Here is a 25,468-nt window from a genome sequence, read left to right on the forward strand (position 1 = left end):
GCAGACCACGTGTAACAACACCTGCACAGGATCGTTATATCCGAACATCACAACTGCGGGACAGGTTCAGGATGGCAACAACTGCCCGAGGAGTGCACCAGGAGTGCTGTTCACTGACGAGTCACAGTTTTGTCTCACCAGGGGTGATGGTCAGATTCGCGTTTATCATTGACAGAATGAGTGTTACACCGAGGCATATACTTGGAATCAATTTGGAGGTGGAGGGTCCGTCATGGTCTGGGGCGGTGTGTCACAGCATCATCGGACTGAGCTTGTTGTCATTGCAGGCAATCTCAACGCTGTGAGTTACAGGGAAGACATCCTCATCCCTCATGTGGTACCCTTCCTGCAGGCTCATCCTGACATGACCCTCCAGCATGATAATGCCACAAGCCAGACTGCTCGTTCTGTGTGTGATTTCCTGCAAGACAGGAATGTCAGTGTTCTGCCATGGCCAGCGAGGAGCCCGGATCTCAATCCCATTGAGCACGTTTGGGACCTGTTGGATCGGAGGGTGAGGGCTAGGGCCATTCCCCCCCATAAATGTTCCGGAACTTGCAGGTGCCTTGGTGGAAGTGTGGGGTAACATCTCACAGCAGGAACGGACAAATCTGGTGCAGTCCATGAGGAGGAGATGCACTGCAGCACTTAATGCAGCTGGTGGCCACACCAGATACTGATTGTTGCTTTTGATTTTGACCACCCTTTGTTCAGTGACACATTCTTCCATTTCTGTTAGTCACATGTCTGTGGAACTTGTTCAGTTTATGTCTCAGCTGTTGAATCTTATGTTCATACAAATATCTACACATTTGCTGAAAATAAATGCAGTTGACAGTGAGAGGATGTTTCATTTTTTGCTGAGTTTATAAATTGTTACATAAATATAAGACATAATATAATGTTCAAATAATCCCTTAATTTTAACACCTGAGAATACATATACAATCTGGATCATCAGATATTCACAATCAGACTAAAGTTTCAATCCCTTTTCACTGGAGGATATTATTTGGACAATAAAACATTTAACGTTAACATTTAACATTTTTTACTTAATTAAATCTAAACTAATATGATTCCAAGGATAAATTCAGAATGGCTATCGGTTACAACGGTGTGGAATTCCCTTTTAGCGAAAGGTTGGACGGAACCATGACAAAGTAAGAGTTGCACTGTCATGAAAATGTCCTGCTGATATTCTCAAGGCATCATTAATTTTTTTTAAAGGCAAATGTAGCAAATATGGCTTTGTCCTCTGAATCTATCTCAGGTACCAATGTCCATCCACCCCGCCAAACCCTGTCAAACAAATAAATACACACGAGAATAACCTCACATGTGTACAGTAAGTTGATATACTAAACTTCCTTATGACATCACAGTCACTTACATTATTCATTTTGGGATAAGTATCTTATCATGTCAAAAGAATCATACAAATTATTATAGTTATTATTATTTGTCATTCACTTTCACTTTCTATAAAAGTCTTGTAAAAAAAACATCTAATTAAGGGCATTGGTTGCAAACAGTATATAAGATAAACACACATTCAAACAGAAAGTACCCTGATATTGTCAAAACACTTTACATCACACAGCAAAAAAAAATGGACTGACTGTTGAAAGGCAATAAGATAAAGGCTGAAAAAAGGTACAGTAAGCAGTTCTTAGAGGCAGCATTTGGACACCTAGACCTTTAAGACATCAACCAATCTCTATGGAACACTGGTGTTGTTATAGGCCTGAGGTAAACTCTGCTTGATTCATGTAGTTATAGCCATGGGAATACGGCCTCTTTCTCAAAACTAAGGAATAACGGCTATTCCCTGTCACAACACCTGAGAGACCCAGAACAAACAAAAGGTGAGTCTTTCTGATGCTTTGAAACACATCTCTCTGGATCAGCCTGCAAGCCTTTCCTCCCTCTCCTCCTCTAGGTGTCTCTGCTCTGACCTTCAAGCCCCCCGGGGCACTTCCCCTGACACACTCCCTCTGGGTAGGTGACACCTTGTACTTCCACGGATAAGTATGAAATGTTAAGGTTCTGCATCACAACTTTCATGTCATTCACTTTTCTCTCTCAGCAAAAATATTAAAGTATGTCCCACCAAGGCAGGGGTTCTCTCTCTCTCTCTCTCTCTCTCTCTCTCTCTCTCTCTCTCTCTCTCTCTCTCTCTCTCTCTCTCTCTCTGCATATGGCCCATCTCAGGGTTGTTCCTCTGTGGTAGTAACACCTGGCTGGGTCTGCCTCTGCAGCAGCTGCCTGTGCTAGCCTTCGACAGCACCAGCATTCCCCCTGGCTGTCCCAGATCGACCTTTACAGCACACTGCGCTACGGTTCACTGTGCCGTCTCTGTCCCTGTACCACACCTGACTAATGTACCACCAGCCCACTGATCACCGCTGGCGACTGTGTAGACCAGGTAATTAGACCAGCCTAAACAGCCTTCACTCTAAGACCCAGGTAGGAACATACAGTAGCACTTACTACACGGGTTGGAAAACACTCAGGCACTGAACAAGGTTGGATAGTGACACCATACGGCATAAGAATAAACAGGCTGAAGGATGCAGCTACGAGTGTAAAAAAAAGAAGTACATACAAAGTGCCCACGTCCGTACACACAAACGTGAAGCAAAACGTCTCCTTCTGCATCTGAAGGCATAGAAGAGCCAGGCTGCAACACTGCCACAACAACGCAAGAAACACAAGCAACTACTCTGGACTGAATATGTTAAATATTTCTAAGGCACATTTTTATGTTCGAGTTAATGCAATGCGAATAGATGTCCATGGTGTTTGTTGCAAGAAAGAAAACACAATCCTTAAATTATCTTACAATACAAAAATAAATGTTGAGTATATAGTATAATAAATAAGTCATTTACCATGTTATGTACAGTACTTACACCTGTTCTATTGACATATTTACACATTGGAGGGAATAGAGGTCGTTTGGAGGATGGAATCCTCATTACTGTAGCACCACTGAGAGGTTGGACATCTTGGCTTGAAGAGCGCTGTGAAGAGAGAAAGGGATGCCAAAACCACATACTTTACTATACTATACAAACACATGTTTACGATGAGGAGGGGAATGGTGGTACACATAATAACAGACTGATGCTATAAAACACGATATATTTCTAAAGAATAGTTATTATTACACACCTGGTTAAACACTGTAGATTTAGGCCACTGTGATGAGCAGGTAAGAGCCGGAGGACGGAGTGCATTTCCCACAGTAACCCCCACACATTCCTGTTACTCTGCTGCCATCCTGTGGACAAACGAGGAACAATATTTACTCTGCTATAATGCAGTTGTTTTTTATTTATCGCTTTGGTGCAAAGTATGTGGTACATTTTCACAATTCTTAGTACAAAATTCAAAACAGATCATCAAAAGGGCAGTTGTTTCAAAACTTTAAGCACGTTTTGAAACAACTAAGTACAACAGACAAATCAAATCAAATGTTATTTGTCACATTTGTCACGCGCCAAATACAACAGGTGTAGTAGACCTTACAGTGAAACGCTTACTTACAGTGTCAGTGTTTCATATAGAAATACGTTTCACATTGCAATACATGCTCAGATAATGCAATTGCCTTTCACAATGCAACGCTCACATGACTTTTGATATGATTCTCTTCTCTTTGTACTATTGTACTATTACTTAATCTGACTGCTCCTATTTGATCATCACTTAGCCATTTGATAAACCTGTAGATGTCACATGTAAACCGGTTGGTCTACTACAGATTTTGAGAACTACTCAGCTCACATTGCTTTATTAAAATGGCAATGGCCAATAGAGTATCGACGTTTTTAACCAAAGACACAAAAGTCCACACATTTGGTATGTGACCCCAGTGGGAATCGAACACCCAACTCTGGTGTTGCTAGAGCCATGCTCTTATGAACTAAGCCACATACGGGACCACTACGCAAGTACAATACAATACTGTAAAATACAATACACAATCACAATACAGGCGGAAGATGTATGATTGACAGCGTACCACCCCCCTCCAAGCCATGGATGAGGCATGCAATGGTTTCAATCCAGACCTACAGTATGTCAGGCTTGGATTGGCTATGCCAAAAGGTTTTTCACCAGGTGCGTGAACATTGAGGATATGTACCGCGATTTTGATGAGAACCTACGGCCAAATGCTCAAGACAGGCTTGATGCAAACTAGTGCCTGCTAAACATTGTTTCTTTCATTTATTTCATTTAATTATATTGTGAAATAAGTCTTCAATGATCACAACTTTGATCACACAAATGATGAAAATGTGATGTTTTTTATATGTTTATGGGTAGTGCAAGTGTATTGCATAATGTACAGCACTGTAGCATACTACATTCAAAGGACAATTTTGAAACATGTTTCTAGCATTTTTTGTTATTTGACTTTAAACTGGTTGTTAAAAATAACCAAATTGAGAAGGTATAATTATTTGGTGTTTTGGTGATTAAACTAATGTACTCATTATATTTCACAATGAACTTGTATTTTAGATCAATGGTTGTGTGTTGAGAGATGTCTGCAAACAGAATGAACACACAATGAAAGCTTTTGAATGGAAGACTGGCTGCGTAACAAGTGCTACCAGTTTGAGTTTTGCACTACGAGTTTTGAAAATTCACCACATACTTGTGAAAATAGAACCAAAGCGACAAACCTGTAAACAGGATACCACATGGTTTAGTGACAGTAACACAAATAACAATGTATCCACTCATTTATCATGATTTCAGGGTTTGGTCTTTTGTTTTCGGTTCTCTGTGACTACATTGTAAAGGTTTTACACAAAAATGTAAAATGTCGTAAATGAGAACTTGTTCTCAACTGGCCTACCTGGTTAAATAAAGGTGGGAGGAAAATAAATGGGGCCTCTTAATGAATTACATAGAAAAACACAGTAATAACATATCATTAGCTAAGCACAGATGCAGAACACTCAGCTTAGAAAGGTTGAGAAATACACAGGTAAAACATTTCCTCAGAAATCTATCCCACGGAATGAATAGGAGCGGCATTTCCTCTGAAGTTTGGCAACTCTCATCTTGAGTGCCCTCCAGCACACTTGACTTAAAACAACCAGTGTTCAGCTAACCTTGAGTGTCCAAAGCTCCACTGGCTTTGAGACAGATTCAACCTTTTTCTCCCTGCCAATAGTGGTCTTCAGCCTGATCTCCATTACAAAACCAGGAGGGCCCACTTCCCTCGGCAGCTGCCCAATAAGGCTCCTCTCTCACCAGTCACATAGCAGCACATTTCCTTTATATGATTTCCCTCAGCGGTTTACCCAAAAGGCTCAGACTTTTCTCTTTCCATCTACGCAGGCCAGCCCCTTTGTCTCATTGGGCCACGGTTCCAGGGGACCTGCTCTCACTTGGGGCCAAAGCCAGGCCTCTGGTACTTTTCCTTTTTCATTTAAATAACAGTGGCCAACTGTGAACTTTAACACCTTCTCACCAAGCAACTGTTTTGATTATGCTATTCACAAGTCCTCACTGTTAGAATTAGCTATGGAAAATCGTCCCGATGCTGAATCTAGTTGATGATCCCTGCACTAGTGTTACAGTCGGAAAACAGCATTAAGGCACCAGGGGAGTCTGGGATACAGAGTCCACTTGGGCCAATGCCCAGAGCAGAGGCCCCTCTGAAGCCAAAAGGAAAGGAGGGAGGGAAGGATGGAGAGAGGTAGGGGGGGGTAGGGGGAGAAAAGAGGGAAGGAGGGAAAGTGGAGAATGATGTTGTCTGAAACCAGAAACGTGAATATAAGATGCTAATCTAAATCACTCCGCCCATGATGCTGTGTGAATGTGCATCATATTTTTACCTGGGATTTGTGTATATCAGCAACTGCATAGTTTCCTTGGGAGATCCACTTGGTTTCCTCAGCGAGCTGGAAGCCTGTCCCTGAGAGGTTGATGCTGAATCGACCCTGAGGAAACATAGAAGTAGGGAGGAGGGAGGGAAGAAGAGAAAGAGAAAATGAAGAGAGAGCGATAGAGAGAGGGGGAGGGAGAGATATCAGCACCCCCCCCCACTACGCCAACCACAGAAAGCAGTAGAGAGCAGTTTACTAACATGCAGCAGCTGCATTTACGTTTCATCAAAGCCCAGCTGATATAAGCCAGACAAAACCCATGGACAAATACCAGCCCCTTTACGGTACCAACAGCTATAAACAGAGCGGGGTAGATCATTCAGCCAGAGGTAAGCATCTACAGTTGAGTGTCTCTTGAAACTCTAGTATGGAAGCATAAATACGTATTTGTCAAGTTCACAGAGCATGGTGTAGTGCAGCGTTTTCCATAACTCAATCCTCGGGTTCCCAAGGGATGCACATTTTGTTTTTTGCCCTACACAACACTACACAACTTATTCAAATGATCAAAGCTTGGTGATTAGTTGGTTATTTGAATCAGCTGTGTAGTGCTAGGGCAAAACCCCAAAAGTTCCCCCAGGGGGGGCCCCAGGACCAGGTTTGGGAAATCCTGGCGTAGTGTATGGCTAATTTAAATGTGTGGATAAGTGGTGTGTTGTGTTGATGGAAATGAAAAACATGTTCACTAACTCTTGGCAAACAATAGAATGTTTCTTTATTAACTTAGCAAAACCAACATGTTTTGGCAAATAGCTTTCATTGTCATTTTTTTGTTTTGACTTGGTGCTGCCTATCTTGGCCAGGACGCTCTTGAAAAAGAGATTTTAAAATCTCAATGAGCCCTTCCTGGTTAAATAAATCAATTGGGGTCTTTTTGGGTCATTGGAAACACGTCTCCTGAAATGAGTCGGAAGAGGGGAGGAAAAGTGAGGGGAAAGCAGGTGAACCGGTGCCTTTAAAAGATGTAGGACTGCAGTCTGCGACACCACGGAGACAAATCATACATGTCATCAGAAAGTATTCATACCCCTTCACTTATTACATATATTGTTGTGTTACAGCCTGAATTCAAAATGCATTAAATATGTTTTGTTTCTCAATCATCTACACACTATACCCCATAATGACAAAGTGAATGTAAAAAAAATGGAGATTTTTGCAAATTTGTTGAGAAGGCAATAGAGAAATATCTAATTTACATTAGTATTCACACCCCTGAGTCAATACATGTTAAAATCACATTTGGCAGGGTTTACAGCTGTGAGTCTTTTTGGGTGACTCTCTATGAGATTTGCACGCCTAAGTCAAAACCGTAACTAGACCACTCAGCAACATTCAATGTCGTCTTGGTAAGTAACTTCAGTGTAGATTTGGCCTTGTGTTTTGGGTTATTGTTCTGCTGAAAGGTGAATTTGTCTCCCAGCGTCTGTTGGAAAGCAGACTGAACCAGGTTTTCCTCTAGGATTTTGCCTGTGCTTAGCTGTATACAATTTGTTTTTATCCTAAAAAAACTCCATAGTCCTTCTGATGACAAGCATACCCATAACATGACGCAGCCACCACCATGCTGGAAGATATGAAGACTGGTACTCTGGTGATGTGTTGTATTTGCCCCAAACATAATGGTTTGTATTCAGGACATAAACATAATTTCTTTGCCTCATATTTGTAGTTTTACTTTAGTGCCTTATTGCAAACACTGTCAATTAGGTTAGTATTGTGGAATAACAACGTTGTTGATCCATCCTCAGTTTTCTCCTATCGCAGCCATTAACCTCGGTAAATGTTTTAAAGTCACCATTGGCCTCATGGTGAATTCCCTGAGAGGTTTCCTTCCTGTCCGGCAACTGAGTTAGGAAGGACGACTGTATCTTTGTAGTGACTGGGTGTATTGATACACCATCCAAATTGTAATGCATAAGTTCACCATGCTCAAAGGGATATTCAATGTCTAGTTTTCTTTTCTTTTTTTACCCATCTACTAATAGGTGCCCTTCTAGGAAAACCTCCCTGGTCTTTGTGGTTAAATCTGTGTTTGAAATGCACTGCTCGATGGAGATGTGTGGGGTAGAGATGAGGTAGTCATGCAACTTGTGACTTGTTAAGACATTTTTTTTTTAAAACCTGAACTTATTTAGGCTGGCCATAACATAGAGGTTGAATACTTATTGACTCAAGACATTTCAGCTTATCATTTTTTATTCATAAACAAAAATGTCTCAAAAATGTCTCAAAACATTATGGGGTAATTAGAATTAGGCCAGTGACACAACATCTCAATTGAAGCCATTTAATATTCAGGCTGCAACACAAAGGCACTGTACCTGCTGCACAGTGGGAGCTGGATCGGACTGTGGGAAAGGTGACACATACACATACAGTAGAACCCCCTCTTCATGTACTGGCTGGAGCTTGTGCTCGTACACACACGTGTACACATAGACACATACACGCATGATAGCACACACATACACAGACACCCTCCACAGCCTTGTACCGGTGCACTCCCTCACACCACAGGGGGTTGGTGGTACATGAATTGGGGAGGACGGGCTTGTGGTAATGGCTGGAGCGGAATGGGTGGAATGGTATCAAATACATGGTCTCCATGCACTTGGTGCCATTCCATTTGCTCCTGTACCTCACACACTCCCCTGTCTCTGATATGAGGGCAGACCCCAGTTGAGGGAGACGCTGCACAACACCAGAAAGACATGGGACTAATACAGTCTCACATGCAGCATCTGTGGTGAGGGGAGAGAGTGTAGAGGGACAGCACATGGTGTGTCGGTTTGCCAGCTGTAGACAGGGTGTATTTGATGTGTGTTTGCCAGGGCTTGGTGTGTGTGTGTGTGTGTGTGTGTGTGTGTGTGTGTGTGTGTGTGTGTGTGTGTGTGTGTGTGTGTGTGTGTGTGTGTGTGTGTGTGTGTGTGTGTGTGTGTGTGTGTGTGTGTGTGTGTGTGTGTGTGTGTGTGTGTGTGTGTGTGAGCCGTCTCCTCTCACAGACTAACAGGATCTGATCTGCAGACACTGGCACAGGCAGGGAGTGTTTCCAAATCTCCCCTCAGACAGACGGGCCTCTCTGTCCTCAGGCCATGTGTGTCTGCTCTGCTCGGTCCCCACTCACAGAACACACCCCTGCTCTCTCTGTTCACAGTATCACCACACTCAGCATCTGACTAACCTCTTGAGCATTAGGCTCTGCTGGAACTAAGCACACATTGAACTCAACAGCACAATTGTATGGTCAGACACACTACCGAAGACACAGCTGGTAAACAAGATGAACCAAGACTAGTTAAGTCCATACAAGTCCTTAGTCCTAACCTCAGAACTCACACCCTAGTGAAGACTTGAGTCAAACCTTTTTAGTCTCCACTAGTTCTCTCCCAGCGGCTCCCTGGCCATGCAGTTCTTACCTGTGGACACCGGGCAGCGCTGTAGCAGTCTCCAGCTGTGGCAAAGGGAACTCTGTGGCCGTCGCGTGTGAAAGCAAACTGCCAGTCAATGGCTGAACGACAAAAGAGAGAAACAATGGCAGGACATATTAGTAAACATGACAGAAGCTTGGTGAAAAATGAATCGGGAACATAGCTCGGTCTGTTTGACTGGTCAGCATAACTACGACAGCTCATATAACATCAAAAGAACAGCCTGCATCTTCCAAAATGAGTACACTTTCACATAACCTGAATCCAGGCTTCCTTTTAGGGGTCACCATAATGGCAATAGCAGTATAATTCCATCTACTTATCCCCTAAGGCCCTTTAATTGTGTGCTCCTAAAAGACATCTTGATCCCATTAACCCCACTCTGCTTGGACTTAATGAAATGTCTATGTGAGGATAGAGAGGAGTGGGGAGGAGGCTCTGACTTCCAAGCATGTTGGGGGAGCCAAGCATGGTACTCTGACACTAGCTGGTTAGCATTGACATTCAGGTTGGTGTAATGAAATCTGATGTAGTGTGTGTGTGTGTGTGTGTGTGTGTGTGTGTGTGTGTGTGTGTGTGTGTGTGTGTGTGTGTGTGTGTGTGTGTGTGTGTGTGTGTGTGTGTGTGTGTGTGTGTGTGTGTGTGTGTGTGTGTGTGTGTGTGTGTGTGTGTGTGTGTGTTTCAATAATTGGTAGGCTAGTCTATGTGGCCATGCTGAATGTGTTCTGCAACTGGTTCTGGCCCACTCACTGATGATGTGCATCTTGCTGAGGTCCAGTCGTACTCTGGTGAAGGTGGAGAGGCCAGCAGCGGTGTAGTCTCTCCTGCACTCACAGTCCTCTCTCCTGGTCCCGTTAGCAGGGCACTGTGTGGGGTCTATCAGTCTGAAGAGAAAAAAAGCAACCAAGTTCATATAAAATGTGTCCTCCACACTTTTGACAGTGTTACATGATGACACGTGAAGTAATCCACAGCCCCATAGGTTGCTTTACCTGAAGCCAAAGACTTCAGAGTAGTTCTCTCCTTCTCCGGTCGTCAAGGTGAGGTACTCCTGCGGCCTGTCAGTCTGCATTCCTGCACAGTAGACCTGAGGAGGAAGAGGAGGTGGATAAGGAGGAAGGCGTGAGGAACGAGCCCAGAAATTAAAATCAAAACCTCTTCAGGATGACACACGCTATTTCTAAACCTGACCTGGGTTAGCCTGGTTCTCAAACGGACAGCCAGACAGATAGCCAGACAGAGAGTGAGACAGCCAGACAGCCAGACAGATGACCAGACAGAGAGCCAGCCAGACAAGACAGCCAGACAGAGACAGACAGACAGCCACATGCCAAAGCCAGATGTAGCCAGATCACTGGCCAACAGGTTTTTATTGACTGAGACAGAGAGCCAGACAGCCAGACAGAGAGCGAGAGAGACAGCCAGACAGAGAGCGAGAGAGACAGCCAGCCAGCCAGCCAGCCAGCCAGCCAGCCAGCCAGCCAGACAGACAGACAGACAGACAGACAGACAGACAGACAGACAGACAGACAGACAGACAGACAGACAGACAGACAGACAGACAGACAGACAGACAGACAGACAGACAGACAGACAGACAGACAGACAGACAGACAGACATATAAAGCCATGTATGATCACTGGCCAACAGGTTTTTATTGACTGATTCATTTACCATTTCCATTTGCAAAATAAGTCAGTAATCACTATATAAAATGTTATAAAACTTTGCATTGTGCACTTAATAAGAAAGATGATACCATGGTCTTACTTTGAGTGCTTTTCCTTGTACGTTGAGAAACTGTTCACCATCAGGCTGGACGCCAGACAGACTCTGGACGTCACTGCAGCTAGTGGGCAGATGGCCTAAGTGAGAGAACAAAGGACATATTTAGGAGAGGTATAGCTATGGTATAGAGGTTTATTACACATATACAGTATAACAGGAGTTATGGAGTCTGTGGAGGCTGAGGCTACTGTATGTCTACTCACAGGCAGGGCTGCTGCAGACTTTGCTGGCTTCTGGTTTAGTGTCTGAGAGACAACTGTCACTGCCTTGTCCCTCAGTAGACACACACTGCACTGTCCTCTCCATCACCCCACCTCCACAGCTTACTGAACACTGAGGGGGAGAGAAGAGCAGGTGTAAGGGAGCCTGCCAGGATGAAAAAAGCACTGAACATACTGTAACACTGATAATACATAGAGACTGGATGCCACTCACAGGTCCCCAGACTCCAACTCTCCACTCGTGTGTTGGAGGACAGGGTCTTTGGCTACACGGCATGTAGCTCTCAGGGGGGGTCCCAGGGCAGTTGGACAAAGACTGATGCCCATACTCATAGTTATCATTCCCAGCATGCACCTCACTGCAGGAGACTAGGCGTCTGTGGTATCCTTGTCCACAGCTGGCCGAGCACTGCCACAGGAGAGAGAGAATCCGGTATGATAACGACACTGCAATCAAGCACGATCAGATAGGACCGTAATGTTAGATAAGATTATTAAAGTGACATGGTTGCATTTTGAAACAGGCCCATTCATTGACTCTCACCTCTGTCCAGTCCCCTGTGATCCAGATGAACTCACAGACGTGGGTATTACAGCTCTCAGAGTCATCTGGCCTTCTCTGATCCACACAGAACATCTCATGGACCTCCTCCCCTGTCTGGTCCATACAGAGCACCGCTCGACGCCGGTGGCCCGACCCACACGACTTACTACACTGGAATGGAAGCGGGAACATCACAAACAACGGGAAAATCAAAGTTAATGTCGTCGAAAACGACCCCAAGATCCTTCCCATAGCCCTTATCTGAGTCCTCAGAGTTGAAAAGACTGAAGGGGTGGGTTTCTTTTCAGCACCAGCAAAAGGTTGGTTCCAAATGTCAAGGTGATTTATGTACAGATTTATTTGATGTTTGTTCTAAGACCGTTACCTACATCAAATATGGATATCAGAACAGGAGATCGGAGGCGGAAAACATTACTGAGCCTGACCACTAACGGTAATACTACAACACTAGGATTTGCACAATTTCAACACGTCCTTTTGACTTTCCGCAAGACTTCTTGCAGTATGTGACCTTGCTGATCTGACACAGTCTTGGACAAATATGCTGGAGGAAGAGTGAGAATTGCCTAAATAACATGATGGCAGTGTGCTTATGGACTTAACAGCAGTTGTGATGTGTTTATAGTCCGGACTGACTGAAGCTGAGTGAAGTCTCAGGCCGTCACCCTGGTTCTCTACATCCAGATGTATGTAGTAACTCAAGTGTTGTGACGCTGTGTTATGGTGGTAATCCAAGCTACAAGCTTTTTTGGAAGGGCTTAGAGAGGCATTGCCTTGCGTCAGAAACACCTAAGCTCTTACGAATGCACTCCAGCTGGTCTTCATCTACCTTATGTGTCCAACGCTGTCAAACAACTAAAATACCTGGAAGTGTTGTTGTGAGATGAGGAGCCATGGTGTGACTTAGTGGAAAGTAGCCTGCCATAGCAGGCTGTTGAGTTTGGACTCATGTAAAAACATTCTAAACGTGGTATTATAAAATTATATACTTCAACAGCTCAAAGTAGCCTATACTTACAAATACCTATACTGGACAGAAGGACAGAGTAACATAGCCTAGCTCGTATAATGATATATTACAACTCATAGTTATTAGAATGAGTGGCATAGCCTGTTATTACACGATATGGCGAGGAAAATAAAGAGCAGATTTCCACTAAACCCTTTCCTCAAGCTCTCAGGTTAACTGATCATATCGGCTGGTCCAGAAACTAGGCCCTACCCATAGCCCGCTTAAGCACTAGGCCTAAAAAAATGACAGGATATGGCGGAAATGAACATGTCTAGCTGTCAGAGCACATGTTTCAGCTATTGCTGTAGGCCCCCTACCTATACCATTCTTTTAAATCTGGATGAAGCATATTGAGGTATAGCAGTAGCTAAACAGACTAGAAAGGCACAAGAAATTCCCGCATCTGGAACTTTAGCTGAGGCAACATGACCTAGTCTCGAAAACCCTACCCTAGGCAACAGTGACTGCTTAGGGTCGAGTTTTCGAGACTGAACTTGACCCGCCAAACGTCCCACAGCAGCAGGAGGTGAACTGCCATAATTACCTCCAGCTGTTTGCAGCGTGAGGGGGTGCCGAGCTCTCCCAACTAATTAGGCTACACTCTCCTCTGAGTGCAGTGATTTCATGCTGCTTGTTGACCTAGATTTAAGGCTTCCTGAATAAAAATACTAACCCCAACCAACATAGCCTGAAAGCAGTGTTTGATAACTTGCCGATCATGGGCCTATCTTACCTAAAGAAAATTAGTTGATGAGATCAGATTGGGTTGAGGTACTAGGTTCAATAAAACATTTCTTGAGAAGTTGAAACACAGTGTGCCTCTGAAGCCCGTATCCAGTATGTTTTCAGCTCTATGGGCCTACTGTATTTGTAAAGGAGTTGAATCGTGCATATGAGAGAAAGGGAGTCATCTGATTTTTATCACAGGCACTGCTGTCATATGGATGAACTTTTGTGCCTTTAGTGTCAAGCAAACCTTTTGAATTTGAGAACTAAATTCTTATTACAGCAAACAAAAATACTGATATTGAAAGCAAAACATGAACCCAAAAATATTGAGTGTAAAATTAATAATATTGCAAGGAAATCTTTTTGAAAGGCAAGACAAAGGAAATGTAAATGAACGCAAAAAAACCAAACATTTTCAGTGAAACGCTTCCCTCTTTGCCTGCAATTTTGTCTATATGTGTTTAAGTTACTCTGCCATTTGCTTTCTCTGCCTTTTTTTGCATTTGAAAAGTTTTGGTATATCATTTTGTGTAGGTTGGTTTAGAGGGAGGCATAGATGATGTGTATCTATTGGTCAACCTGTTTTGGAGTGAAAGATCAACCTCATTTTTTAAAATCCCAGCTAAAGTTAGCAGCTTAAAACAATGGCCAGTACAGCTATGTTCAATAGCTACCTAGCTAGCTGGCAATGCTGAGAAGCAAAAGTGTTTTCTGCTAACTAGCGAGCTAGTGTATGAAAAAGCTTGATTGATTTTTATTTATTTCCATTTTGGACTAAAAAAAGGGCTCAATGGCTACTAGCTAGTCACTGGGACTGACTAGCCTAGCTCGATAGCATTAACTTTACATTAATGAGGACATCGGGAAACACACTTCTTTTGTGTCTTGTAATTTCACATTTAGAAAATGTATTGAAACTATTTGCAAGCTAGCTAATTAGCATAATTCAATCATTTCTATCACAGCCAGCAAGCAAGATATGATGCACTGAAGTTACTCTAGTGGTATGTGGCTGTTCAAGAACAAGGGCACTACTAGGGGACTTCAGTGCTGTATGGCCTTGGGGTTTCAAGAGCTAGGGCACTACTGTCTGAAAGCTTTTAATTAAGAGTACACTGTACAGTGTGCATGTACTATAGACAATTTTGTTAAGCATGTGTTTATTATTTTGCGGCCTGGCTCTCACACTGGCTGTGTGTGTGTGTGTGTGTGTGTGTGTGTGTGTGTGTGTGTGTGTGTGTGTGTGTGTGTGTGTGTGTGTGTGTGTGTGTGTGTGTGTGTGTGTGTGTGTGTGTGTGTGTGTGTGTCCATCTGTCTCTCCTGTCTGTCTGTCTGTCTCTCTGTCTGTCTGTCTGTCTGTCTGTCTGTCTGTCTGTCTGTCTGTCTGTCTGTCTGTCTGTCTGTCTGTCTGTCTGTCTGTCTGTCTGTCTGTCTGTCTGTCTGTCTCTCCGTCCGTCCGTCCGTCCGTCCGTCCGTCCGTCCGTCCGTCCGTCCGTCCGTCCGTCCGTCCGTCCGTCCGTCCGTCCGTCCGCCCGCCTGTCTGTCTGCCTGACTGTCTGTTAGTAGTTCCAGATGTGGCTGGATAACAGCGGAGGGCATTTTCTCCATGTAGGAGCTAATCCTCATGGAATTCCTCTATACCTGCTGTAATATTTATCCTATATTAGGTAAGCCTGCTACTACTTGGATAGATAGTAGGTAGAGGTTGCAAGCATAGGGGTAGATCACGTATATAGTATTTTACTCTATGGTTGCAAGTCATTACAAGTCTTTACTTGGCACTGATTCTACTCATAGGCAGTACCAATTTGGTTTGACCTAAAAGTAATGTTACATCCTGATAAAAACAGAAATACCTTATTTACATAAGTATCAGACCCTTTGCTATGAGACTCGAAATTGAGCTCGGGTGCATCCTGTTTCCATTGATCCTCCTTCTACAACTTGAGATGTTTCTACAACTCCACCTGTGGTACATTAAATTGATTGGACATGATTTGGAAAGGCACACACCTGTCTATATAAGGTCTCACAGTTGACAGTGCATGTCAGAGCAAAAACCAAGCCATGAGGTTGAAGGAATTGTCCGTAAAGCTCAGAGACAGGATTGTGTCGAGGCACAGATCTGGGGAAGGGTACCAAAAAATGTCTGTAGCATTGAAGGTCCCCAAGAGCACAGTGGCCTCCATCATTCTTAAATGGAAGAAGTTTGAAACAACCAAGACTCTTCCTAGAGCTGGCTGTCTGGTCAAACTGAGTAATCGGGGGAGAAGGGCCTTGGTCAGGGAGATGACCAAGAACCCGATGGTCACTCTGACAGAGCTCTAGAGTTCCTCTGTGGAGATGGGAGAACAATCCAGAAGGACAACCATCTCTGCAGCACTCCACCAATCAGACCTTTATGGTAGAGTGGCCAGACAGAAGCCCCTCCTCAGTAAAAGGCACATGACAGCCCGCTTGGAGTTTGCCAAAGGGCACCTAAAGGACTCTCAGATCATGAGAAACAAGATTCTCTGGTCTGATTAAACCAAGATTGAACTCTTTGGCCTGAATGCCAAGCGTCATGTCTGTAGGAAACCTGGCACTATCCCTACAGTGAAGCATGGTGGTGGCAGCATCATGCTGTGGGGATGTTTTTCAGAGGCGGGGACCGGGAGACTAGTCAGGATCAAGGGAAAGGTGAACAGACCAAAGTACAGAGAGATCCTTGATGAAAACGTGCTCCAGAGCGGTCAGGACCTCAGACTGGGGTGAAGGGTCACCTTCCAACAGGACAACGACACTGGAGAGACCTTAAAATAGCTGTGCAGCAATGCTCCCCAGAAGTCCCTGACATCTGTACTTCCGAGAGGAACTGAAGCCACCCGAGATCTCTCAGGAATCATTAGGGATGGGCGACTCGTTCACTCTGGAGCCTACGCAACTGGGCAGAGCTCGATTATCGTCTAAGGAACGTTTAACGTAGGCTGAGCTCCAACAGTTGTCTGTATTGTGGTGCTGCGGGTCATTACATAGCCACCTTCCCAGTAAAAGACCAGGCTCATCACTAGATACGAGTACACTGGTGGGCCAGACTGGGAGTTTTCTAACGTTACCCGTATTCCTTTTCATGTTATCCTGCTGTGGGGTGACCGGTCTAAATCTCTCTGGGTGCTCATTGACTCTGGGTCTGATGATAGTTTTATGGACGCTACTCTGGTATCTAATCTAGGTATCTCCTCACAACTCCTCTCCGTTCCCATGGACACCAGAGCACTGGACGGACCCTCCATTGGCAGAGTCACGCACAGCAGAGTTCCCACTAACCTGCGGGTATCAGGCAATCACGGTAAGTCCATACAGCTTCTCACTCTGGATTTTCATGGCTCCTGAGGCACAACTCCCTTATTGAGTGGACCACTGGTTCTATCCTGGGTTGGAGCCCATTCTTCCACTCACATTGCCTTAAGGCGGCACAGCCTCCCCCGGGCTGTCCTCCTACAGTTTTAGGTAAAGCCTCGGACTTGTCTGCCGTTCCCGCAGAGTAACAGGACATGTCAAGTCAAACAGCGTGTTTTTCCGTGCTCCTGTTTTACCTAGTCTCTGTTTTTCCAGTCCTCCCGGTTCTGACTCTTTGCCTGCCCTGACACTGTACCCGCCTGCCTGACCATTCAGCCTGCCCTGACCATTCAGCCTGCCCTGACCATTCAGCCTGCCCTGACCATTCAGCCTGCCCTGACACTGTACCCGCCTGCCTGACCATTCAGCCTGCCCTGACCATTCAGCCTGCCCTGACCATTCAGCCTGCCCTGACCATTCAGCCTGCCTGACCATTCAGCCTGCCCTGACCATTCAGCCTGCCTGACCATTCAGCCTGCCCTGACCATTCAGCCTGCCTGACCATTCAGCCTGCCTGACCATTCAGCCTGCCCTGACCATTCAGCCTTCCCTGACCATTCAGTCTGCCCTGACCATTCAGACTGCCCTGACACTGTACCCACCTGCCTGACCATTCAGCCTGCCCTGACCATTCAGCCTGCCCTGACCATTCAGCCTGCCCTGACCATTCAGCCTGCCTGACCATTCAGCCTGCCCTGACCATTCAGCCTGCCTGACCATTCAGCCTGCCCTGACCATGAGCCTGCCTGCCGACCAGTACCTTTTGGACTCTGACCTGGTTTATGAACTGCTGCTTGTCCTCGACATGCCTCTTGCCTGCCCCTTGTTTTTCAATAAATATCACACACTCGAACCATCTGCCTCCAGTGTCTGCATCTGGGTCTCGCCCTATGTCGTTATAAGGACAAGGACTAGATAAAGTGTATTTTTACCTGGGGTTTTTCCTTATTGTAGGCTACTACGTTTACAACTTTAAGTCTTGAAATCTTTGTTGTTTACTAAACTACTCACTCTGTTTAGTACATGGCGTCACATGTGAAACCTTAAAGAGATGGGTTGGGGTAAGGCTTAAGAGGGTGTGAACCATGCTGAACGGGTGTAGACAAAGAGCTCTCCAGTAGGTGTACCAAAACATTCAAGGGACATTTTCTCAAAAGTGCGGTTACAAGTTCATCAACTTTCAAAGAAGAATTGCTTTCCCATTGTTCCTCAAACTGCTGTGTATGATATACCATTTACTATCACGGAGTCTCTACTTTTATTCAATGTAAAAAAAAACACAATTTCAAATGTTGCTACATAATAAGGCAGTGGTCATAAATGAGGATGAACTGTCACTCCAAAAAAGGTTGACCAATAGAGACACATCATCTATGCCTCCCTCTAAACCCCATGTACAGGCAATGAATCTGGCAAAACTTGGGAAAAGCAAAAAAGGAAGAGAAAGCAAATGGCAGGGTAAGTTAACCAAATATTTTTTTTAAAATTGCAAGCAAAGAGGGAAGTTATCATTGAAAATGTTTAGCTGAATTTTTTGTTTTTTTGTTTTTTTGCATTAATTATTTTACAATTAATTTGTTCTTTCCTTTCAAAATGATTTCCTGGATATGTTTATTTTGCTCTCAATACTTTTGGTTAATGTTTTGTTTTCCAAATCAGTATTTTTGTTTGCAATACTAAGAATGTTGTTCTCCAATTAAAAAGGTTTGCTTGACATTAAAGGCACAAAAGTAATTCGATACACACGAGCCTTTGCGCGCTCTGGAGCTCCCTCAGCCCCCTCCTGACAGGGAATGTCTCTGGGACGAGCGTGAGGTCCTACTCTGTCTGTCAGCTGCGCTGCAACTCGCTTGAAACAGCAGTGCGCGAAATATCCACGCGCCAACTGAGTGGACACGCCGACGCGCACGCTGATTGTTTATTTCGGAGAACATGCAAATATGGTTATCCGGAGAGACGTCAAGGCTGCACTTACCGATTGCCACTCTCCCTTGCTCCACCGGTACGGAGACGGGCAGTCAGTGACCCGGCAGGTCTGGCTGGAGGCCGGACGGGAGGATGGGGGGCATTCAGTCTCCTCCGGGCTGCGCCGGTTTCCAACCTCACAGAAAACTTCCCGCTCTTGTATTCCATTGCCACATGACGCTGAGCACTGAAACAGAACAGGACAGAAGGTAAGATGTATTAAAAACGATTCTCTACACGTCTGATATTTACTTGATTGTGATGTCATTCATTTCCACCTATTTTTCTTCTCCAATTATTACCAAGTTATTTGAGTACAAGTTGACTAAAAATGAAATCAACGTGTGATATTTTTGTTATATATGAACTATTCTTTTTCGGAATATGAATTGACTATAAAAAAACACAGGAAGCAGAATTTCATTGAATCATGTATTATTGAATGCAATTCAAACAAAAATGATTAGAGGCACTGTTATTTTTATCTCTGCAATTGATATAACCTCAAAGGATCATATTTGACAATACAAGTGTAACATCTCTCTCTTTAGTTTTAATTGTGTCTTCTAATCACCTGTCCCAGTGGAACAATTAGTCTTGCCAACTACTTCCTACATTAACATTATACACTTGTTGAAACCAAATATGCAAATGATGTACTCTTTAACATACAGGTGTAGGATCTTAATTTTTATTTTGTGATGTTTAAAAAGACTTCTGAAGTTGATAGTTTGATAGCATGATTCTTGTCCTGCTGTAGCAAACTGGCTCAGATTAAGATGCTACATCTGTAGAGTTTTGTTGTTAATTTCTATGTTTATTACCCTCCTTTTAGACCTGTGTGGAATTGAATTCAGGAACCCACATACAGGTGGTCGCACTATTCAAGGCTACGCTACACCCACCTTCCTTACCTTCCACAGCAAAGATGTCAGTCACACACACTGGTTTAACTTACCGGGAGTTTCACCTGGGTTAGTTGGCATAAGTCTTTAGGTCTTCAATAAGGTTATGTCCCTGCACGAGACTACACTAACAAGCAAAGCACTTCGGTTACATGAGCCTGTGAAACTAATGTTTTGAAAGACATAGGTAGAAACGTAGTTAAATGGCATAAATGGTTTGCCATTTTGTTTGACTCACACCAGACCCCTCTATGGTTTATATATAATACAACTTGAATTAGAATTACATGCTGGCTTCAGGTTGAAGGACACAGCTTATTATTAAGTCTTTGACTGCTGTACCACTACAATTTTAATTCAATATCATTCACTGCCATTTCAATTCAATACCATTCACTACAATTTGCCTCAATATCAACAGCAGTACTTCTAAGTAAAAGCTAACACATCATAATCATTGCAAAACATGATATTGTATTATTCCAAAGAGTATGGGTCTAGAGCTTTGATCCAAACGATCTAACCACCGGACGTTGCGGGCAAGAAAAATGTAAGCTTGAATCAAGGTTGTGTTTGCAGAATTGTAAAAAAGTGTGTTAAAAAGCGGGGCATAATGTAACCACAGTGAAAACCCTCCAGACGGATGGGGTTCTTTACACACGTGTGTTCCCGGCTCCTCTGTGTTAATAAGTAGCAGATTTCAACCCTCTGTGGAGAGGGAGAGAGAGGGAGAGAGTAGAGGGAGTGTCCACTAGACAGTCAAGTTTGAACCCCTGCCTTGAGGACATTGTATTTTGAATGTATAATGTCTTGATGATTTAACCCAGTTTTTTTTTTATCTTAAAAAGTGCAAGAAATGTGAAACATTTCATCTATTTCATCTGCAGCTGCACACAACAGAAATACATCTGGAGGAAAATCCCAACATGTAAGTAAAAAGAATGATAATGGTTGGTGGGAAGAATCTTAGAAAGGTGCTATCTAGAACCAAAACGTTTTCTCTGGCTGTCCCCATAGGAGAACCCTTTGAAGAACCCTGTTTAGTTCCAGGGAGAACCCTTTTGGTTCCAGGTAAAACCATTTTAGGTGTCATGTAGAACCCTTTCTAGAGAGGGTTCTACATGGAACTCAAAAGAGTTGTAACTGGAACCAAAAAGGGCTCTACCTGAAACCAGAAGGGGTTCTCCTATAGGCACAGTCGCAGAACCCCTTTGGAAACATGTTTTCTAAGAATGTAATGTTCACTACTACCTTGTTTTCCTCACATTTGTGCATGTTCAGCATGCCTATCTAGGTCTTTTAAAAATACTGTATTAGAAACATAAAATTACATTAATATGGCAAATCTAATCATGTTTATACGTTTTAATGTGTATGCTTATCATCTTAAAATAAAAAGATCCACTTTCAAATGAAACAGTGGGGAGCAGGTCTCGAACCCTCGACCTTCTAGCCCGAGGTCCGGCGCGCTATCGCATGTGCTGCAAAAGCATGCTCCAGCGTCAGAGTCGATTTCCGCGCTTATAAACCCAGGGTCGTTACAATACTGTTAATCCTGATACTGTTTGTGCTTACATTTGAATTGGTTTTGTGCACCAACATTAATGGCAAACAGTGCATTTTTCCTAAGGGAGCTTTTATGTGGTAAAGGCACATGAAGATCATTACCACACATGCCTTAATTGATTATAAAGTGTCTTAATTGATTATAAAGTGTATTTATTGGTGTGTTTTTGAGTGAGTATTTGTGTGTGAGTTTGTCTATCTGTTAATGTGTATATTATTGTGTGTGTGTGTGTGTGTGTGTGTCTGTATGTGTGAGTGAGTTTGTCTATCTGTTAATGTGTATATTATTGTGTGTGTGTGTGTGTGTGTGTGTGTGTGTGTGTGTGTGTGTGTGTGTGTGTGTGTGTGTGTGTGTGTGTGTGTGTGTGTGTGTGTGTGTGTGTGTGTGTGTGTGTGTGTGTGTGTGTGTGTGTGTGTGTGTGTGTGTGTGTGTGTGTGTGTGAGAGAGTTTGTTTATCTGTTAAAGTGTATATTGTTGTGTGTGTGAGTTTGTCTATCTGTTAATGTGTATATTATTGTGTGTGTGTGTACATGTTATTACCACCCAATCGACTGTACGTGCTCCTAAAGGTTAGAGGACTGTGTGTGTGTGTGTGGATCAGTAAACACATCCAGATGTCCATACCCTCCTGAGGCTCACAGAGCGAGAGGTGAGAAATCACCTTGTTAAATTAGTTGCATGTTAACCATTAAAAGCCCCAAGCATTCCATCATTTTATGCTACCTATCATCCTCTCTGTATTTCAACAATGTGTATTACTTTCATTCTCAAAACAAGAAAAACTAAATGTGATTAAGTGAAAAAGCTTTCAGCGGATTTATTTTATATTAGGGTCACCTGCTTGAAGAAGGAATATTTCCAGTGTGAAATGCCATAATTGTAGTATTTAAAGGTAGACTCAGCTAAATGACGTTGCCACGAGCAGCACCGGAGATATTGCGATGGGCGAGATGCAACACTTCACTCTCACACAGTATCTGGACAAGTGCATGGGTTCCCTTCACGCTGTTCACAGCGTGGTAGCCAGGGCACCAAAACAGGGGAGAAGTTTAGCCTCACGCATCAACGCTCTTAGTCGTTGTGGAAATGTACCCACAACGGTGTTTACTTTCTGCATCTACATCATATCGCTGAGTCTGTCTTTAAGACTAGATTTCGATTGACTAATGATTCCTTGAACATCATATTTCATAATCACATTCAAAATAAAGCTGATTGTTTATGAAGGAACTACTCACTAAGGCTTAAAGGCTAATACCACTCAATAACAGTCCAAATACAGAATGTGTCACAGTATGATGCGTTTTGCATGACACTTTCTGTATTTTGAAAGTTCTATATCTTCAACATTAGATTGCTTACATGTCAAACCTGTTGGGACTATCAACAGTGGACTAAGATAGTGTCTGAGCGGTGTTTTCCTTGAACAACTGGGTAGGATGTCAGTTGTTAACATGTGGAGTGTTTTTTACATTTGTTTTATCTGCCTATTTTATGATGTAATTTTGTGTGTGCATTTTTTACAATTTTGTAAAATGGTCCATGGATACCATAGACTGTCTGTTTAATAATTATGGTACAGTACATCCAGGGAAATCATTTGTTACCTGGTTATATTAATACGATTGCAATAGACCTGTTTGAGATAGATAACAAGTCCTCTTAGGTATGGAGGGCAGATGTGTATCTCTTCTGGGCCCCTGATCAGTGGAGAGAGAGGAAGAGAAAGAGACAGAGAGGAATAGAGGGCGAAAAAGCACCAGGGTCTCCAGCTGGGGAGGTGCATGTTGGGAATGTGTCTGGCCTGCTGTGGTAAGTGGATTGTCTCAACTGGCCAACCTGGACTCAGGGGTAGCCATAACATAGTAAACGAAAATCTGTGACTAGTATTTTTAAAATGTAACCTTTATTTAATTAACTAGGCAAGTCAGTTAATAACAAATTCTTATTTATAATGATGGCCTAGGAACAGTGGGTTAACTACCTTATTCAGGGGCAGAATGACAGATCTTTTGATGATTTGTTACATCTGGTATAGTATGTATTATTTTGTGGATGTAAAATAAATAAATAAAAGCTAGGTGGCTAACGTTAGCTAGGCTAGGGGTTAGAGGTTAGGGTTAGGAGTTAGGTTAAAGGGTTAAGGTTAGTGTTAGGGGAAGGGTTAGGTAACATGCTAAGTAGTTGCAAAGTAGCTAAAAAGTAGTAAGCAGTTGCAAAGTTGCTAATTATCTAAAATGCAAAAGTGTTCCGTGATGAGATTCGAACAGGCAAACTTTGGGTTGCTAGACGTTCGCGTTATCTGTCGGCCCATCCACCCCGACCAACCACACTCCTTTTGATTTTGCATTAAGTAACCTTCTGCCTTCTGTCTTTGGGCTCCCCGGTGACATGCATCTCAGTGCTAGGTGCGTCACACAGACCCTGGTTACATTCCAGGCTGTATCACAACCGGCCATGATTGGTATGCCCATAGGGCGGTGCACAATAGGCTCAGCGTCATCCCGGGTTAGGATTTGGTCATGGTAGGCCATCATTGTAAATAAGAATTTGTTCTTAACTGACTTGCCTAGTAAAATAAAGATTAAATAAAGATTCAAATGTAACATGCTAATTTGAGTGTCATGGATTTTCATTTTCTATGTTACTTCTAGTCTATGAGACCAGATTGCTCTGGGTGGGTAGAGGAAGAGGAGCCTCTGACACATGTTTCCAATTGGGGAGGTATAGGGTAGGAGAGCGGGCGTGCGGGAGGGAAGGAGCGTGGAGCTTCATGCTGGCTAAAGTCTACCTCAGCCAAGCCCAGATGAAAGTGGAGGCATGGCTATCCCTCCCTCCCACTGCCCCAGATAGCAGCCCAGTATGGGATCCTCTCAAACCGCCAGAGTGGTGAGCTACAACCCAGAAGACAGGCCACATTTTGAGGTGCCACAGAACACATATTACTGAACAGTAGTGCATGTTAGAAAAAATGCCAACTCAGACACATACCTCACAGTGCACCAGTGAATCCGCAAGTTAATGAGCATTAAAAGGAAAAATAATGAGTGCTGAACTGAAAGCATGATTGGTGGTGGTAGCATGTAGTGTTTATTTCAGGTTTAAAGAGTACCTCTCCCCAGCTCTCTGCCTTCCATTTGGGACAGCGGCGCCCCCGGCAGCTCCTCTCCTTGCTGGGTTGGGTCAGGTGTTTACAGTTGTCCTCTGGAACAGGTCGACCGGATCGGGTAACACAGCTCACCTTACGGTTCTTCGATCCTTTACCACAGGCGGAAGAACACTGCAACAGGAGGTCAAGAGGAGGTCAAATGTAATAAATTGTTTATAGAAAGGGTGTGTACATAGATCAAATACCAGAACAATGTCAAATACTAGATGACAGATGAGTATAGTATAGAACACTTTTATCATTCACTTGAATAGTTTTTCAGTCTACTTCTTCTTGAGAACAAGATCACATTTACAGGGCTTCAGAGTACACAACAGGTTAGTGACATTTTCATTAGCAAATACGGTAGGTAACATGAGGTGGGACATAAGATCATGTGAATAGGTTTGAGACATATTTAGCACATATTTAGCATATTTAGCATTTAGCACACATTTAGCACTTTGACACAACTTTAGATATTAATGCACTGCCTTTTACACACAAAACAGTCTCTACAGTATAGCATTTGAGATTTTAGTGAATGCAAGCCGAGCGTACAGAAATGTGCGACGGAAGCGGAGGCCCCTCTGTTAAACAGATGAAGTCCACAGAAGGTAGAGTCATGAGCGCCAAGCAGCACACAGTCACCAGCCACGTTCACATCCAGGTTCATTGAGCTGGCCCAGGTCTAACTCTGTCTGACAGGCAGGCACCCCACACACCAGCACCCCCCAGCACAGTCAGGCGCTCCCAGGCCTGTGAGTTCAGTGGGGCTGTTGGGTTGGGTAATCAAAGCGTCTCAGAGTGCGAGGACAGATAGGATGCGACAGGCCCTGGGTTGAA

At 43.6% G+C, this 25,468-nt stretch overlaps 1 protein-coding gene across 1 annotated transcript in view; it reads right to left on the reverse strand.

Moving 5' to 3' along the window:
* Nucleotides 1–576: 576 nt before the first annotated feature.
* Nucleotides 577–25,468, reverse strand: part of LOC124031423 (A disintegrin and metalloproteinase with thrombospondin motifs 9-like) — a 74,394-nt gene continuing 49,502 nt past the window's right edge. Inside the window, exons 29-40 of the mRNA XM_046342647.1 lie at nucleotides 24,587–24,754; nucleotides 19,013–19,189; nucleotides 11,898–12,068; nucleotides 11,568–11,762; nucleotides 11,336–11,465; nucleotides 11,115–11,209; nucleotides 10,336–10,430; nucleotides 10,094–10,227; nucleotides 9,332–9,423; nucleotides 5,862–5,966; nucleotides 3,178–3,286; nucleotides 577–3,026 (exon numbers count right to left, since the gene is read on the reverse strand). Coding sequence (XP_046198603.1) covers nucleotides 3,197–3,286; nucleotides 5,862–5,966; nucleotides 9,332–9,423; nucleotides 10,094–10,227; nucleotides 10,336–10,430; nucleotides 11,115–11,209; nucleotides 11,336–11,465; nucleotides 11,568–11,762; nucleotides 11,898–12,068; nucleotides 19,013–19,189; nucleotides 24,587–24,754 — 1,452 coding nt within the window. The 3' untranslated portion in view covers nucleotides 577–3,026; nucleotides 3,178–3,196. The remainder of the gene's footprint in view (nucleotides 3,027–3,177; nucleotides 3,287–5,861; nucleotides 5,967–9,331; nucleotides 9,424–10,093; nucleotides 10,228–10,335; nucleotides 10,431–11,114; nucleotides 11,210–11,335; nucleotides 11,466–11,567; nucleotides 11,763–11,897; nucleotides 12,069–19,012; nucleotides 19,190–24,586; nucleotides 24,755–25,468) is intronic.

Source organism: Oncorhynchus gorbuscha, linkage group LG03, assembly GCF_021184085.1.
Source record: "Oncorhynchus gorbuscha isolate QuinsamMale2020 ecotype Even-year linkage group LG03, OgorEven_v1.0, whole genome shotgun sequence".
Lineage (NCBI taxonomy): Eukaryota > Metazoa > Chordata > Actinopteri > Salmoniformes > Salmonidae > Oncorhynchus > Oncorhynchus gorbuscha.